Raw genomic sequence first — 17,286 nt, forward strand, 5'->3', positions numbered from 1 at the left:
CATTTTCAAAGCACCAAGCCGGAGAAGGCATTGATTATCCAATAAGCAAAGGATATATGTATAAGAGCATCAATCATTAGTCTTTGGCATTCCTTCCCAGTTCCCACACACTTAGACCTCCAAACATTCTTCATTATAACTTATAAGGTGGTGCGCCCTCTCTCTGGCATTAACACACTTACACTTAAAGCAAAAGGCAAGGCAATCATAAATGCCCACTAACGAAATTGTACTAGTTATGGTAGCTCTAGTGAAATTTGGTCCTAGCTAGGGCCACCCTTTATTTAAAGCATACACGCCCTTCACCCACTTTCAAAATTCAAACCATACTTCATCTTACTTTCAATACTTAAAGAGTGAATCCGTTTGCCAAAGAAGAAGAAGAAAGAGGCTAGAATGAGTATCGCAAGGTTTATCAAATGTGTCACAGTGGGTGATGGAGCAGTCGGCAAGACATGTATGCTCATATCTTACACCAGCAATACTTTTCCGATGGTACTGTTCCGTTCCTTCCACATTCTTTCTTCTTTCATTTCCTAACTTCACGGTTTAGTCATGCTTCCTTCAGTTTTCCTTGGTCTTCATGAGTTAGATTGTTCTTCTTTTCCCTCTTCCACAACCCTCTTCCACAACGAATATTGTTGAGCTTAGGGTCACTGTTCAGCGGTTAGAGTGTTTTGTGAGTGTCTCATGAATCTGCTCAAAAAATTAGTGTAGGATTACAACTTGACTGTTTAGGGTTTGATTCGTAAAACACTTAAAAGATGTTCCAACTGCCAAACAGCTCTTTACTAACGTTCTAGTGGTCTCACATATGCACGTAAATATATAAATAGTTGTGATATGGATATGAGATTTTGTGTCTCCACCCTCACAAAATTGACCTAATTATCTGATTTTTCTGATGTGTAAGAACAAAATATTACTTTTGTAGAAGGGAAACTAATGTTATCTGCATTGAGGTATCCTGTTGTTACGATTTATATTTGAACCTTATTTCTGTTTATTGATGGAAGATATTAACTTGTTTGTTTTTGAAATACGTGAAAAAAAAGGATTATGTGCCAACCGTGTTGGATAACTGCAGTGCAAATGTTACCGTGGATGGAAGCACCGTGAACCTCGGACTTTGGGATACTAACGGTGAGTTTTCCGTTCATTTTGATTTTTGAAGAGATTTTGTTCCCTAGGCTTTTTTGTTTTTTCTTTCCATCGCATATCCCGGACTTGCTTAAAGTTTAACTTTGTTTTTAACGGCTTTTACAATTACCAATATCACACCCAATAGGAAAAACTATTAATTAAAGCATGCACTGTGCACATGTGTTTGTCCCCCAGGCTTAGTAGTTGGGGCTCATCCAGGGCCTTCTTATATATATATATATATATATATATATATATATATATATATATATATATATATATATATATATATATATATATATATATATATATATATATATATATATATATATCTGAAATTTAGATTTGAATCTTTAATGTACATGTGAGTGTATGTGGAGAGAGAGAGGGGGGCATCTGGTAGATTTGAACCATTAATATGTACATTATATGTGTGTGGAGAGAGAAAGAGTGTGGGTGTTGTGAATACAGGAGCTTTGTTTGAGATGGGGGATCTTTGAAACTCCCATTTTCTGTCGCACCTAATGGAGACCTGTCTCCTAGCAAAAGAAAACTTATCTTAAAAATATTTGCAAGTGATTATCTTGGAAGCTCGGTTATTGGATTGTGGGTATGTGCTTTTGAGATAGAATATCTCAAGTGCATATCCGCCATGAAGATGGGCTTAGGGCCAAAGTTGAAGTCATTTAAGGGTCAAATGCAGGCAAGGGCTCACTTCAATTTTTATTTTTTGAAATTTACATATAGATTTTAGAAAATTTTACTTGTTCTACTTTAAAACATTGATATTTTGGCTATTGATATTTTGGCTTGTGTCAAAATTTAGAAACTTTAATTCACTTCGTGAAAAAAAGTTTTGGCTCTGCCTCTGAATGTAGAGGCATGTCCCTCAGTATATAGAATAAATTGGGAGGTCTATGTTTGATTGGGAGCTTAATCATCTTTCGACTGGTATTTTGGCAGACCTAGAAGACTACGACAGGCTGAGGCCCTTGAGCTATGGAGGTGCTGATGTCTTCCTGCTTGCCTTCTCCCTCATTAGTAGAGCTAGCTATGAGAACATCCATCAGAAGGTAAAACCTTTAATTTCCACCTCATTTTTCCTGCTCATATGCTGAACTTTATTAGGTGTCCACTAACATCTATGCTGTGGCTAGATTTACTGCCTATTTACTACTCTGCCTAAAAAACTTTCGTTTCTCTCTCTCTCTCTCTCTCTCTCTCTCTAGATATATATATATATATATATATATATATATATATATATATATATATATATATATATATATATATATATATTAAAAATCCTTCAACCATTTTGAATTCCATCCAATCACAGCTACCTGACCCACTGTATTGGGTGAGTGTAATTAAACACACTTCCGGATGCCATGCATCAAACAGTGTGCTGTGAGAGGCTGAATGTCGGATGGAGAAATTTATTACATCGTGAGAGGCTGAATGATTTATTCATCCAAACTCGGATGGAGAAATCCACAAATCCTTTTATCCTTCTGATATGGACAACCACACACAAATGGTTTCCTCTAAAACAATCTCCTTTTTGTTCTTCGGTGTGCAGTGGGCACCAGAGCTGTGGCACCATGCTCCTTCTGTTCCAATCGTTCTTGTGGGGACAAAGATGGGTAAGCTCTAAACAGAAAGCCGAACCTCCCTGGTTCCTCTCCCTTGAAAATTCAATTTGCCATGATCATAGGGGTGCAAATGCATTGGTTTCAGAATGAAGGTTTTTTTGGGCACTCCATGTATTGGACAGATCCAAATGCAACCCATTCTTGAACAATTATTTGCAAGTGGATCGAATTGAGGAAGAAGTTTGGCTGTGTTTTTGGTTGGACCAAATTTGATCGGAATCTGAATCTCCATGAATTTGTCTTATCTAGATCCAATTATGTTGCATCCTTATTTGCAAGTTCATTGGATTCTCCGATTTTTCTTCATGGTCAATCCGGATCTGATTCAACATGTACTTAAATGATCCGGATCCAATCCCTTTTGCTCCTGGTTACATGAAAATTCCTCCTTTTCAAAATTGGATGGTGAATCACATACGCAGATTTACGAGACGACATGCAGTTCTTCATGGATCACCCTGGCGCAACACCGATTACCACTACACAGGTTAGTCCCTACTTCTCCCATTTCCTTATCTTTGATCAATTTGGATGGGCTGTTCGCGTCACAGTTCCTACATCAGGAAAGACACATTATATGCTTGACCCTCTTGGAAATCAAGAAACGTAGGTTACCATAAGTAAAATCATAATAAAATGAGGGGTGGAGCCAGAATTTTTTTGTCGCAGGAGCCAAACTATAATTTCAAAAACTTAACGAGAGCCGAAATAGAAATTTTCAATTTTTTATATATATTAAACTATATATATTTGTATATAAATTTTTAAAGTTTTTAAAATCTGAGAGGGGCCCAAGGTCCATGCGGGCTCCCTTCCCTCCGCCCCTGAATAAAACGACCTACCCTTTCATCCCTTTAAAGATTTACATTTGAGACTAACCAATAAACATGCTTCTCTAATCACTGCTGCCTTGTCTGCCAGGAAAGAAAACCTTAATCTCAATTGACCTAAGTAAATTCACATGACTGTACACATAAAGTTTTTTTTTATGAAAACATAGATTCACATGGCTGACCATATAGGTGTGTAAACATATTTAGAAGTATGAGTTGGAAATAACCAATCTATTTAAACTTAACAGGAAGGGTCCCTGGCCTGGCCTAGTCATTTATTAACTGACTAGGAGCCGACTTTCTTCAGGCCTTTAGGACTTTTTGACAAAGGGAATAATTTGTAATTGTTTCGTGAACATGCTCTAAAGATTGAGGTAGATTCATGAAACACTAATTAAAGTGTTCTATGAATCTGTCCTAATAATTTCTTGTAACCATATTCATGGAACAGTTATGAGCCTGCCGGTCCCTTACGTCTCAGCTAATGGGCCAGCTGGATCTAGTGCCTAGACTGAGTTATGCCCAACTTAGAGATGAAAAGCTTGTCCCATGCAAATCCGGTCTGACCTCAATAAGCACAGCCTGTTAACAAAGGAAGCCACATTAGAAAATGTGGATTGACGGGTAGAGTCAAGTTCATGCTGTTTTCCTAAGTTTAGGGCAGCATGTTCAGTACAAGTTGTTGCTAATGGGGTATCTGCAAAGTGTTTCGAAACTGAAGCAAAAAATGGAGTATCTTTTCACTTGAGGGCAATGGCGAAGCTAGTGAGGTAAAACCGAGGCACGTCAATTGCTCGCTGAAACAAATTGGCCATGAATTCCACTGGTGACCGCCATTCAAAGACTCAAAACCAACTTGTATGCCACAGTTTTCACCAAGGTCTTCTTGTGGCTAAATATTTGACAGGGTGAAGAATTGAAGCAGCTGATAGGTGCTGCTGCATACATCGAATGCAGCTCTAAGACTCAGCAGGTATGTATGCGCACACTTTGATACCTATTTTCAAGTTGCTCATGAATAGTCATAGTTAATCCTAATAGTGGTGAAAACACAACCTGGGAGTTGATTAAGGCTTACTGCACCATAAAGCCATTGAATTTTCACAATGCATTTTGGAGATATGAGGATCTCCAAAGATCATGTTTTTATATTCCCATATTCAAGCCGAGGACTCCATTAGTATGTCCATTAACATCACTAATGGCAAAGTTGGAAAAAACCGAGAAAATTTAGGAATTTGTAGCATGAAGGTTACTCCTCTTTTTTTATTTTTTCTTGGTCGGACCTTTGGAATAACAAATTGTATCTTTTTGCAGAATGTAAAGGTTGTTTTTGACACTGCTATCAAAGTGGCTTTGCGACCTCCAAAACAATAGAAAAGAAGAAGAAAGCCAAGATCCTGCGTTGTTCTTTGATACATTTTGTCATTAAGATCGAACCTGCCCGGCTTCTTAGCCTTTTCATTTCATGTTTGGGTTCCTTCATTTGGATACTTCAACCTGCAGAATGCAAGTTTAAAACTGCTTCAGGCGAGGAAGCTTGGCTTATTCTAGTATATCATTTGCGCTCCTTACTGAATCATGCATGGCACCTTGCTATGTACTTCATTCCATAATGATATACAAGGCCCAAAAACGAAAGTAATGTGCGCTTTTTAGGAAAAAAATGTCTAGATAATGCCTGTCTCCAAAACAAGTTTGTTCTTGACTCAGATGGGAGAAAATCTTTTGATGATGAATCAATAATAAGAATGAATATAGTTTACATTGATGGGTATACCTTAATTTGAGGAATTCAAGTCATTTGATGACAAACAGTCTAGATTACTACAGAATCGATAATTAAGCAGCCAATTAGTGAGTGCAATGTGTCATTGTCTAAGCTTTTTTAATAATTTTCTTTTTTTAAAGTCATCATTAGAATTAACTGATTCAAGGCCAATTTCACCGATTCCAGGACTGACTTTTACAGCACCGTTATTGTCGAAAATACAGATCAGACAGAGAAAGAACAAGGAACAACTATAAGGTATTTCCCTTTCTACTGTTTTAAAAGAAAATGACAAGAAGAGCCACCTGCCCCCGTGGTTGCCGTAAGCCATTGAAGTTGATGAAGAAGGTTGAGGTTGTCAAAGAACTCATGGCAGAGGCCTGCCTACCACTAGGTTGACTACCAAACTCCATAAGACAGGTATTAACAACCTAATCATCCGCAAAACCAGAAAGATGTCTTTTCTATAGAGCGCCTAATCTACTAGATACAACAGTGCATCAACTGCATACATTACTTTCCACTTTCCCCCACGAATTTCTATACAAGGAATTCAATAAACATATGGCATTCTTCAAGAATGCTGAAGGTGCACATACAAAGATCATTTTCACTTTCACCGAACAATAAATACATCTTCCCCCAAATGGTCGCACTCTTTACGTTGGTATATGCTGTCTTGGTGAAAGATTTCGAGAGCAGGAGCAGTAGCTCCTTAGGCAGTGTCCACTCTCTAGTGCTACATACACCTGTCATCCCCTACAGTTGTCTACGCTTATACAGCAACTGCTCCTTACTAATCTGCGCTGTGTTTCTCATTACATGAAATAATCATGATGGCATCACCATGCAAGCGGCCTCACCAAAGAAGAACGTGAAGCAGAACCAACCGATACCAACAGCCCCATCAGGATCGCTCCATCTGGACGTTCAATGTTGAGGCGTGGCTCAAAAAGACCTGTTCTCCCAGAAATTCAAAAAATTGCATGACAATGGCAATAAGTTTACCAATGAGCAAGCATGATGCAGCAAAAAATAGATCTCCAGGTATATGCCTACGAGGTGAGAATATTTTCCCCATGTATAGCTGAAAGCCTAGGACCTTTCCCTCCCTTGATAACAGAATATGTAACTAGAAAAATTGGACATTCATCAGCACCTAAAAACATTAGTCTCTATCAAAAAGCTGGTAAGCGATTTACAGGCGTGCAATTAGTTGAAACTAACTACTCCAGCAGCTAGCCGGTGCCTGATTTGGAGTAAAAAAATTGAGGTGTACGAGAAACTAAGCATGGCCACTTTTGCAACTAAGAGAGAAATCGGAAATTCACTAATCCTACTTCTGATGCCTATTTTGGATGAACAAATTGAGGTGTATGCAAAACTTTGTTACGTCCACATTTGCACCTACAGCTGAAATTTACCAATCTAACATCTGGCCCCTTGCCCAAAATGTCATATAAGGCCCTTGTCAGGTTCTCCCTTAGCAAAAAACCTCAGGGCAACCCCATCTTATGCTCCCAGGGAGCATCCCAATTGCTTCAGCCTTTTGGTAACCAATTTAGATCAGCAACCACATTACTAGATCTCTCCTGTGTGCCTGGTTAGCATTATAATATCAGAATAAAGAGATTTTTGGACACCAACAGCCGGAGGATGCAAAGCAAACCAGAAAGCTGTTTGAAGCTTGTATAGGTTGAGCATGTTACCAGCATAGGCGTGCGAATAGTGGACTAGACTTACACAATCCAGTATAGTGCAAATCAAAACTCCAGAAACCCGCATTGGAACAGAGGCCAGTTTGCTATCCTCAATCTATTTCATGAGAACTGAAAAATATGATGACTAGAGATAAACTATAACAGAATTGGATTACCTCATAGCTTGCAATATCTTGTGCAAATGGTGCTTGTTTTACTTCACCCACCACATCAGGAGACTGCCACTTCTCAGAAATAATGGTGCCCGAGTCCATTACTAAGCTCTATGACCTGCAAACGGTAGACCTTACCAACAGTGATGTACAGAGACTTCCGGATATAATTTCTTCTTTAGGTGCTTTGAGACATCTTGACATAAGAGGAACATTTCTACTAAAATACCTGCCAAAAGGTATCGGGAAGCTAACTTGTCTGCGGACACTGAATAAGTTTATAGTTGGTAGCAACTTTAGGTGATGGGAGGGGAAGCAAGTTATGGGAGCTGCACGACTTGAACAGTTTAAGAGGACACTTGATCATCAAGCACTTGGAAAGAGTTGATAACATAGAAGAGGCTAAACAAGCTCAATTAAGAAGAAAAGAAAACCTGCAAAGTTTGATGCTATTCCTCACGAAGAGCTCCAGCCTCCAGAAGGCCAAATTGAATTAAGAATAATATGCTATGCAGGCATTAACTTTCCCACTTGGATGAGCTCCAAAATATACTATTGTTTGGAGGAAGTCACTTTGTGTGATTGCAAATTCCTGGAGTCATTGACCAGCTTAGGCCATTTTCCCAATCTCTTGAGACTAGAAATAAGTGGTGCTGAAAGGGTTAAGGATTTTGACGTTACTTCAAACCACGTTGGTGGAAGAGCTGTATTTCCAAAACGAGAAAAATTGAAGTTGATAGACATGTTGAGCCTGGAGGAGTTTTTGTTTGATGCAGGTATAGAAACCATGCCATGCCTTCGATGGTTAAAAGTCTCTTTCTGCCCAAAATTAAGGGTGCTGCCTGACAATAGTATAGAAACCATGCCATTGCCCAGCTCTTGAAGAACTAAGTATAAGAGGCGTGGACGAATGGAAAGGATGGTTCATCAGAAAGGATGTAGAGATGCCTTGTTTGAAAAGAATGGATATTGACGGCAGGCCTCGTTCAAATTTGAAGTGCTTACCCAATTGTCCATGTTTAGAGGACATGACAATTACTCATTGCCATCAGGTGGCTGAATTGCCACATTCTCGTTTTGTAGAAAGATTGTCAATACAGAACTACTACAGAGCTTGCTCAATGTTGGATTCTACATTTAAAATGGAGAAACTAAAGCACCTAGAGATCATCAATTCACCTAAGCTAGCCCCATTGCTTGAAGGGATTCAAGATATGAAAGAACATGATTGCGCTAGCAGGGATCGTCTGGCCTTCTGGAAAACAGCCCGTGTCCAAGAAGCACTTGCGTTCTTCCTCCGTCAACGATTTAAGGCTGGAGGACAAGCTTTCAATGATTTCATCACCAGATCTGTCTTGGAAGCTCCCACAAGTCAGTTTAAGTCTATTCGCTATATCTTGCCATTCCCTCTTATCTCTCTTCGCCAAAGAGTTTCCTATCACCTGCAATGCTAGAGGTGAAGCTTGCAACCTCTCACTATCTGCAGAAATGGGAAAAAGAGCTTCACAAGGAGAATAAAATAAGAAAGCAAAATCCACATTTATACATCTGGTAGCAGCTAGGTATGAGGATGTGAGTTTTCTGCTTCTGGTAGCAAATGAAACAGTTTGAAAGTGTGATATGAATTTGCTCCAAAAGTTGGGCAGATTCATAGAACATTTTTAAGGTATTTCATAAATTTGCCTTAATTTTTGGGTCATATTCATGATAATGTTCTGTTTGCTTGCAAAACAGACCGTTTTTTAACTTAAACTTCTAAGTGTGTTTGGCGTCACTTTTAAAAGAAATTCAAAGCAATTTTTGAGTTTAACAAGAAAAAAAAAGAACTCAAGATCCAACAGTCGAAACAGGTTTTTAACATAGCATTGTTTAAGACTGATTAAACTCTGATCGATACATTCACCAATTTAGATTATTCAACAAACATGACTCAAATCTTGTTCTTTGGAAGCTGCACAAAGGATCTAACGAGCACAAAAGCATCAAGATGTAATAATATATGTAATCGAAGACAGTTAACCAAGGGTTGTTGATACCTCACCTATTAGCTGCTTATCCGGCTTCCAAGATCTTTCACGGTCTCGAAGCAAAGCGTGGTGCTCAAATAGTTTTCTACCGTCATCCTCGCTCAGCGAGTTCACAAGGTAGGTTGAATCACATATATTATCCAGTTTGGTCCATAACGTTATGAGAATTCTGGAATCTGCTGCATTATTCGTTTCATCCACCAGCGTCCTGATGTCTTTGTCGACGGACGAAACAACATCCAACACTATTAGCATCTTCCCTCTTCTTCCGCTCGCAGGAGCTTCGGTTGCAAATGCACCATCGTTAATTTTATTTAATTTCTTAAATAGTCTTTGCCAGATTGTTCGCAGATCAGGTGAGCTAGATATCGTTAAAAAGATTGGTTCACCATATTCAGCGGGAAGACATGGAAGGAAACAAGCAAATTATTAGACTATTAGAGAAAACAAAGAAATGACTCAGGTCAGTGAAGCATCACTTACATGAAATAAATAATGTCCATAAATTAGTAATCGACAAGCAAATAATGCTGCTGTTCTTGGAGCTTCTAATGGAGTAGATTATCATATAAATAAGAAGAGAACACAACACAACACAACGTGAGAAAATATTGTTGACCAACTTAGAGAAAAGTGCGTCTGCACCTCAGTATCCATACGAACACTGCCACCAACTTGACTCTATTTTCCTTGAAACCTGTGTTCCGGATTTAATTGACCTTCTTTCTTTCCTAAATCTAACCATGTAGACAAATTCAAAATACACGAAATCGTCACAATAAAAACAGTAAAAGAATCAGTGTTCAGATGGAACTTTGTAGAAAAAAAAGGTGATTATTGATGGTAAGAAATTTCTAAAATCTAATGTCCACATCTAATTTTCATAATTTTCGATCTAATAAAATTTGATATTTTGCATTTACCCGTACGGGGGTTGAATTACAAAAAAAATGCTCGTAGGGAAGCTACATATCTTTTATAAATTCAGATTTATTGTATTTTTCGAAGAGATAATGTAAAAGGAGGGTTAGAGACAACAACGCGCACACATAAACAATCATAAAAAATATTGATAGTACAAAAATTAACATTCAAAGAGGTGGGCTGCCAGTCCACCTCCCCTATTCGTTAGTGGCGCCGGGGAAGGTCAAACATGTTCTCAACTCCAATGACGTCGCTCTGAGCTTTTAGCTGAATCTGGAGGCAACGCCGAGGCCGTCTGCTCGTCTTAGGCAGCCACCCAACCCCGCCCCATAGCAGAGGAAGCTCCACCTTTCCCTGCGGGTGGTAGGTCACATTCTCGCCTGAGCTGTTGTGAGGAGGCATAGACGAGTTTACCGAGTTGATCTCGAGCTCGACGTTGCACTTTGGACTCGAGCTTGAGCCGCGGTTGACTCACGACCAAGGGCTCGAGAGAGCTCTGTAAACTACGGGGACGACGGCCGCGGCGCCGCCAAAAAAAAAACAAATGAAAAGGAAAAAGTTCGAACCAAGGGGAAAGAGGCATACCTTGGATATCTGGGTTCCTGCAGAGCACGTCCACCAAAAACCAAGGTGGTCTTTCCGGAACCCCCCATTCCACAAACGCCGACCACCTGATGCCTCCTCAACATCCCTTTCAGCTCAATCAAAGGCTTCTCTATCCCAAAGACCTTGCTGGGAAGGGGAGGCAGAGGCTCCCCTGCTTCGCTTCCTTGCATCGACTCATCCAATTTGGAATTTGTTTCCTTCATCCACGACAAAAGTTCCGGAAACCCTCTCATCGGCTCAGTCTTCCAAAAGCGCTCCACTGCCTCTGTCGCTGCTCGCAGTACATGTTTTGCCTGACGACGTTTCAGAAGGGGAAATTTGGCGCACCTTCTTGTGAGGTCTCTGCCCCTTCTTCAGCCGCGGCGTGGAGCCTCGACCTCCGAATTGCTTGTAAAAAAACTCAAGACAACGGTCTGCCAGTAATTTTATCAACGAGAGAACCAAAACCAACCAGACTCTGGCATCTTCTCTGCTTCTGGATTGCCGGCGGGAGGGATAGCTAGCATGTGGAGATTTTAGAAAAAAGAAAAAATGACCATATGGCGCCATGACAGGTTTAATGTGCGAGGAGAAGCGTGATGATCAATTTCATAATGTTTCATATGAAGAAATGGTTGACTTGTAAGATAAGGTGGATGAGAGGGCATGTTGTGAAGTGAATGTTCAAGATTCAAAATGTTTGATTCGAGCAAGAATGCGAGATCGTGTAGATGGGCAGAGGAAGCAATTAAAGTTGGCTTGGAGAAGGACTTACCGGTTAATAACTCAAGCAGAAAATGGAGAGACCATGAACACAATTAGAGACCACTTGAAGTCCCAGGAAGCACAATCTATTAGGGGGGAGTAGATGACAGACACCGCCAAAAGGTTGGTCTCAGTTATGTTCAAAGAAAGAGAAGCAACGGTTGTACTGTTAGAAATCATATGGCTCAACAGATCATGGTCGGCTTTGTGGTGAGAGAAGAGGCTATCGATAGCGGAGAATTATCCACTTGGTTCAAGGGCAGTGCTGAGTAGGTAGACGATTATAGGGGCTTGAAAGACAAACGAAGGTTGAAAGTTCGATTGTATTGAAGAACAACTAAAAAAACACTGAAATTGGGTCTTCACTACGCTTGATTTTGTTTTTGTAGCACCAAGCGAAATAAAATTTAAGAGGAGTTCCACCTTTATCCAAACCTTGCAGATCTTCACATGATCTCTCTATGACAAATCACCAAACAAACAACAAGAAAAGGAAAAAACCAATGCCTACAGACAACGACCAAGAACCGATGAAGAAAAGGCGACTCCAAGTTACAAACTATCCGTGGAGAAATGCCAAGCTCACTTCTTCCTCTTTGCGCTCATCAACCTTACTTTCGGCAAAACCATTAGACTTCCACAGAGAAGCACCATCCTTATTGCAAATCACCTTTGTCAAGCATTCCATTTGCACCAGAGAAGAAGGCAGGTCCGTGATGCTTGAGCAGGATCTCATGTCAATCTTCACCAGGCTGCTCAGTTCTCCTATTTGTTCAGGAAAAGCCTCCAAACTATAACAGTTTGAGATATCCAAGAACCTAAGTTCTGAGAGTTGGCTCACCGACTGCGGTAAACGTTCCAATGTCCCGCAAGCGTGCAATCGTAGGACTTTCAATTTGCTCAGTTTATCAATGCTCTCTGGCAGCCTGAGCAAGTCAGGGAGATTGGTTATGCTTAACTTCTCCAGACTAGAAATGCCACAGATGGTATCCGGCAATTCATACAAGTCAATGCAGTAATCTATTTCCAGATCTCTGACACTTGGAAACAATGAAGGGATGTGCAGCAGATGGCGAACGTCACAGAGGACCAGTGAAAGCTTGTGCAGATCCTGAGGCGGCTCAGGGGAAGCACCTATTGTTTTGGAAATGACACTTTCTACAAACTTCCGCTTTCTGGACCATAAACCGGATCCTCCTTCAGCCATCTGCAGTGGCTCAGCAGGTAGTGATATCCTTCTAAACATGGCCCTCTTGAGTTTATTTAGAGAAGATAACAGGGAGAGTCCGTCTAGTTCTGCGCGGTTGGAACCATGATTGGCAACAAGCAGAACTTTGAGATTCTTCATACTTTGCAGGAATGGTGGTAAGGAATAGGAAGTTGCTGAGAAGTTGAGGATGAGGACTTCAGCATTAGGTAGGCTTAGAGCCGGCCAGGCCGAGCTTTTCATATCCCCTGCACCAGAAGAAACGGCACCTTTATAACCCCATCATAAGAACTAGCCATATGGGAGCATGGCGCGTGTTGGAGCGAGACTGACTTCAACTGCCCACGCCTGAGTATGTCTAGCTAGTAGTTTCCTCCAGTATTAGATGTTTATGCACTTCACCTGATGATGGCGTACATATATAAATTTAGTTGCAGAATGACGGTGATTACCAGTGTTTATGGAGACAAGCTTTGCATGGCTGGTTCGATCCTTTTCCCGCGTCCAAGTCTCTGGGATATTGCCCTCTCTTTTTACCATGATCAGCCTAGTAATTTGGCTCTCATTGCTCTTGTGGATGGCAAATTCTCTTAGTAGATCGTGCTGGGTTACAGAGAGGCTACTGAAACTCCCATCTGGATCTCCAGCATCACCACTAAAACGTTAAATTATCATCAGTTATATAGCTAGTTAAGTGGATGAAGTTTTAGTAGCATAAAGCTAAAATTGCTTCCCGGTTGAAATAGACAATGATAAGGCACTACCACTAGCGGAGTCAGATTTTTTTTTTTTGATGGGGGCACTCATTCAATAACTTTGATTTCTTTGAGGCGTTTATATGTATAACAATCAAATATATCAAAATATTAATATATATATATATATATATTATACTAATTTTGTGAAGAAGCCACCATGTAGGTCCGCCACACTACCAGGTTTTGTCTTAGAGCAATTCCGGAGAGCTTCGATCCTTAACCATCTCCTTGAACCAGTGAATCCAAATTGTAACAGAACAAATTTCAAAGAGAAAGGGAGAAAGACTAAAGAGTTTAGAGTACTTTGCTCTGTAGTTGAAAACCATTTTCCTCAAAATTTTTTTTTTTTTGGTGCAAAGCTGGTCAGGGGAGGCAAATCCCTGCTCAAAAACAGAAGAATTGACTCAGCTAAAAACAAATGTAAGTCAAATAAATTCATAGCATAAATATAAACGTAAAACTTGATTCGGGGATATTTTCATACCATTTTCTGTCAACAAGTTTGAGAAGATTTCTTCGGCCTAGTTTACGAAGAATCACATAAGCGCCATTCTCATCCATGTCACGTGTTTCGGTCCACATGTCTATGATTGCGCTAGCAGGGATCGCCTGGTCTTCTGGAAAAGAACCCATGTCCAAAAAGCACTCGCGTTCTACCTCCATCAACTGTGTAAGGCTGGTGGAGAAGCATTCCGTGATTACGTTTTCCATGATTCCACCAGTCTGCTTAAGTCTATTCGCTGTATTTTGCCACTCCCTCTCATCTCTTTTCTTCAAAGGGCCTCCTATAACTTCCAATGCTAGAGGGTGAAGCTTGCATCCTCTCACTATCTGCAGAAATGGTAAAAAAGTGCTTCAGAAAAAAATAAAGAGGAAATTAAATCCACATATATGTGGTAACAGGGATGGAGTTTTTTGTTTCTTTCTGTTGAAGCAGGGCATGTCTGCACAAAGGATCGGACGAGCACAGCCAGAGAATATATGTAATCGGAGACTGAGTTAACCACAGCATGTCGATGTAGACATACCTCATCTATTAGCTGCTTATCCGGCTTCCAGGAATATCTTTCACGGTCTCCAAGCTTAGCGTGGTGCTGAAGTAGTTTTCTAGCGTCATCCTTGCTCAGCGAGTTCACAAGGTAGGTCGAATCACATATATCATCGAGTTCGGACCTTGACGTTATGAGAATTCTAGAATCTGCTGCATTCTTCGTTTCATCCACCAGCGTCCTGATGCTTTTGTCGACGGACCAAACATCATCCAACACTATTAGCATCTTCGATCTTCTTCCGCTCGCGGTTGCAATTGCACCATCGTCAATTAATTTATGTAATTTCGTAAATAGCTTTTGCCAGATTGTTCGCGGATCAGTTGAGCTAGAAACCGTTAAAAAGATTGGTTTCCCATATTCAGCTGGACGATTAGAGAAAACAAAGAAATGACTCATTAGGTCAGTGAAGTGCCACTCATCTGAAATAAATACTTGCATAAATTAGTAATCGACAAGCAAATAGTGCGGCTGATTTTGTAGCTTTTAGTGGGCAGTGTGATGTGTTATATCACGTTAATGTCAAAATGCCCATTGACACCTCCACCTGCTAAATGGAGAATTTTGGTCAATGTTGATTGAGTAGATGATCATATATGATCTCAACTTGAGAAAGTATTGTTGACCAACTTATGGAAAAGAGCCCTGTACCTCTACCGTCCATACAAAGCACAGCCGCCCACTTGGACTCTATTGTTTCTCTGTATGAAATGCTGCAGACTACTGACATTGAATAAAGAAATAGATACACCATACTGTGTGAAATATATATATATATATATATATATATATATATATATATATATATTCAGTATTTGATTGACCTTTTTCTTTCATAAATCTAACCATAAAGATAAATTTAAAATACATGAAAAAATATCACAATGAAAACAGTAAACAAACTCAATGTTCAAATGGAACTTTGTAGTGAGAAAAGGTGATTATTGAACTTATGAAATTTCTAAAATCTAATCCATTCATCTAATTTTAAAAATTCTCGATCTAAGAAATTTGGCTATCTTGTATTTGCTTGTACTGTATGGTTGTATTTATGTAAAACTGCTCGTAATGCTTAAGAAGTAGGGGAGGAAGATATATTTTATAAATTTAGATTTATTGCATTTATAAGACACAAATGAGAGGTAAAAAAAAAAACTAGTCAGGTGGTTGAAAGGGGTTGAAAGGCACACGGCATGTACCTTTGATTTCTGGGTCCGCGCAGAGCTTCTGCACTAAGGTGGTCTTTCCGGAACCCCCCATTCCACAAACGCCAACCACCTGATGCCTCCTCAGTTTCCCTTTCACCTCAATCAGGGGCTGCTCCATACCAAAGACCCTGCTGGGGGGAAGATGCAGAGGCTCCCCCACTTCGCGTTCTTCCAGCAACGCATTCAACTCAGAATTCAACTTCTCCATCCACGATCGCAGTTCCCCAACCCCTCTCACCGGCTCAGTCTTCCAAAACCGCTGGATCGCTTCTTCGAGCTTCTGTAGCTGCCCGGCGTAGATGTGTTGCTTGACGACGTTCCAGAAGGGGACTTCGGCGCACTTGCTTATGAGCACTCTCCCCTTTTCTAACTCGGAACGCAGATTCTCGAGCTCCGAATTGGCAGACTCTCTGTCTAGTATTGGTTGTAGCATTTCCAAGTCCTTCCTGATCCGCTCGCATTGATTGATAAACTTAAGACGATTGCCAACCAGTGACTTGCCTATATCAAGGAGAGAACGAACCAGGCCGTCTGCCATCTTCTCTGCTTCCGGATTGCCGACGGGAGGGATAGCTAGCTCCACCTCAACTTTGTTTGCCCTCGAACTTGGACAATTCTCTGCTCCTCCTAACAAATATAAAGATTGTTAAAGCTTGTTCCTGAGATCATAACTAATGTATATATAACTCATCTTAATTGAGCTGCATGTATCCCCAAAACACCCAATCAAGAGTAAAGTAACAGGCACAATTCACAAGCACCACGATAAGAGTGAGCAGAAACACACACACCTAAACATACATACGTTCTTGAAAAGTAAACGATGTTGATCAGCACCTCACCTGAACGGCCCTCTGCTTCCTCAGTGGGGCTACTCGATCCGAACTTAAGCTCAGAGAGAGAGAGAGAGAGAGAAAGAGGTCTGGTGAGCAGCAATTGCAGGTTTTCCGTTTCCGAATCCGAACGTTCATATATAATATAATGTTTCGAACCTGCTCGGTGAAACTTGCTGGAGTGATCGCGTTCGGCCCGTTGACCACTTCAGAGGAAAGTGGAGACTCTCTTGGCAAAGAAAATTATTGCCACTTAATGAGAGATGTGCTGCTCGGTAAGGAAAGAAAACTATTAAAAACATGTCCTGTATAGTTTTCTTTCTTATTTCTGTTTAGTTTTTTATATTAATTAAGGATGCTTTCATCATTAATCATATTTTTGAACTCAAATTTAGTAGCTTCGACCTAATTCACCCAAAGAGCCGCCCCAATCAGACTCCAATATTGTTTACTTTTTATTCATGTGGGGCTGATTTTCCATTTTTTTTATTTGAAAAATACTATTCTAAAACTGTAAATTACAAATACATAGACTCCTATGTCTCGGATCTGCAATAAATACGTTACATACATCGGAAGCAATACCGATAGTAATGGTTTGGCCGAGCGAGCTACATACATATGACATAAATATTCACACGGTCCCGTAAAATTC

The 17,286-nt window shown here is 40.2% G+C and overlaps 3 protein-coding genes across 3 annotated transcripts; 1 reads left to right on the forward strand and 2 right to left on the reverse strand.

Moving 5' to 3' along the window:
- The first annotated feature begins 315 nt into the window (after positions 1–315).
- On the forward strand, positions 316–5,187 carry LOC116260515 (rac-like GTP-binding protein 5). Its single transcript, XM_031638935.2, has 7 exons — positions 316–495; positions 1,056–1,143; positions 2,107–2,216; positions 2,726–2,789; positions 3,221–3,285; positions 4,539–4,604; positions 4,949–5,187. Exons 1-7 carry the CDS (start codon positions 397–399, stop codon positions 5,006–5,008), a joined length of 552 nt encoding a protein of 183 aa, XP_031494795.1. The 5' UTR covers positions 316–396; the 3' UTR covers positions 5,009–5,187.
- A 581-nt stretch (positions 5,188–5,768) lies between these two features.
- Positions 5,769–11,736, reverse strand: LOC116261564 (inactive disease resistance protein RPS4-like). Its single transcript, XM_031640388.2, has 4 exons — positions 10,812–11,736; positions 9,317–9,663; positions 7,279–8,755; positions 5,769–6,360 (listed from the first exon to the last, which is right to left on the reverse strand). Exons 1-3 carry the CDS (start codon positions 11,063–11,065, stop codon positions 8,460–8,462), a joined length of 897 nt encoding a protein of 298 aa, XP_031496248.1. The 5' UTR covers positions 11,066–11,736; the 3' UTR covers positions 5,769–6,360; positions 7,279–8,459.
- Positions 11,737–11,867: 131 nt separating this feature from the next.
- Positions 11,868–16,815, reverse strand: LOC116261563 (putative disease resistance protein At5g47280). Its single transcript, XM_031640387.2, has 6 exons — positions 16,641–16,815; positions 15,790–16,425; positions 14,570–14,955; positions 14,026–14,372; positions 13,236–13,438; positions 11,868–13,031 (listed from the first exon to the last, which is right to left on the reverse strand). Exons 2-6 carry the CDS (start codon positions 16,334–16,336, stop codon positions 12,136–12,138), a joined length of 2,379 nt encoding a protein of 792 aa, XP_031496247.1. The 5' UTR covers positions 16,337–16,425; positions 16,641–16,815; the 3' UTR covers positions 11,868–12,135.
- Between the last annotated feature and the right edge of the window lie 471 nt (positions 16,816–17,286).

The sequence above is a fragment of the Nymphaea colorata genome, chromosome 9 (genome assembly GCF_008831285.2).
Source record: "Nymphaea colorata isolate Beijing-Zhang1983 chromosome 9, ASM883128v2, whole genome shotgun sequence".
NCBI classification, from domain to species: Eukaryota; Viridiplantae; Streptophyta; class Magnoliopsida; order Nymphaeales; family Nymphaeaceae; genus Nymphaea; species Nymphaea colorata.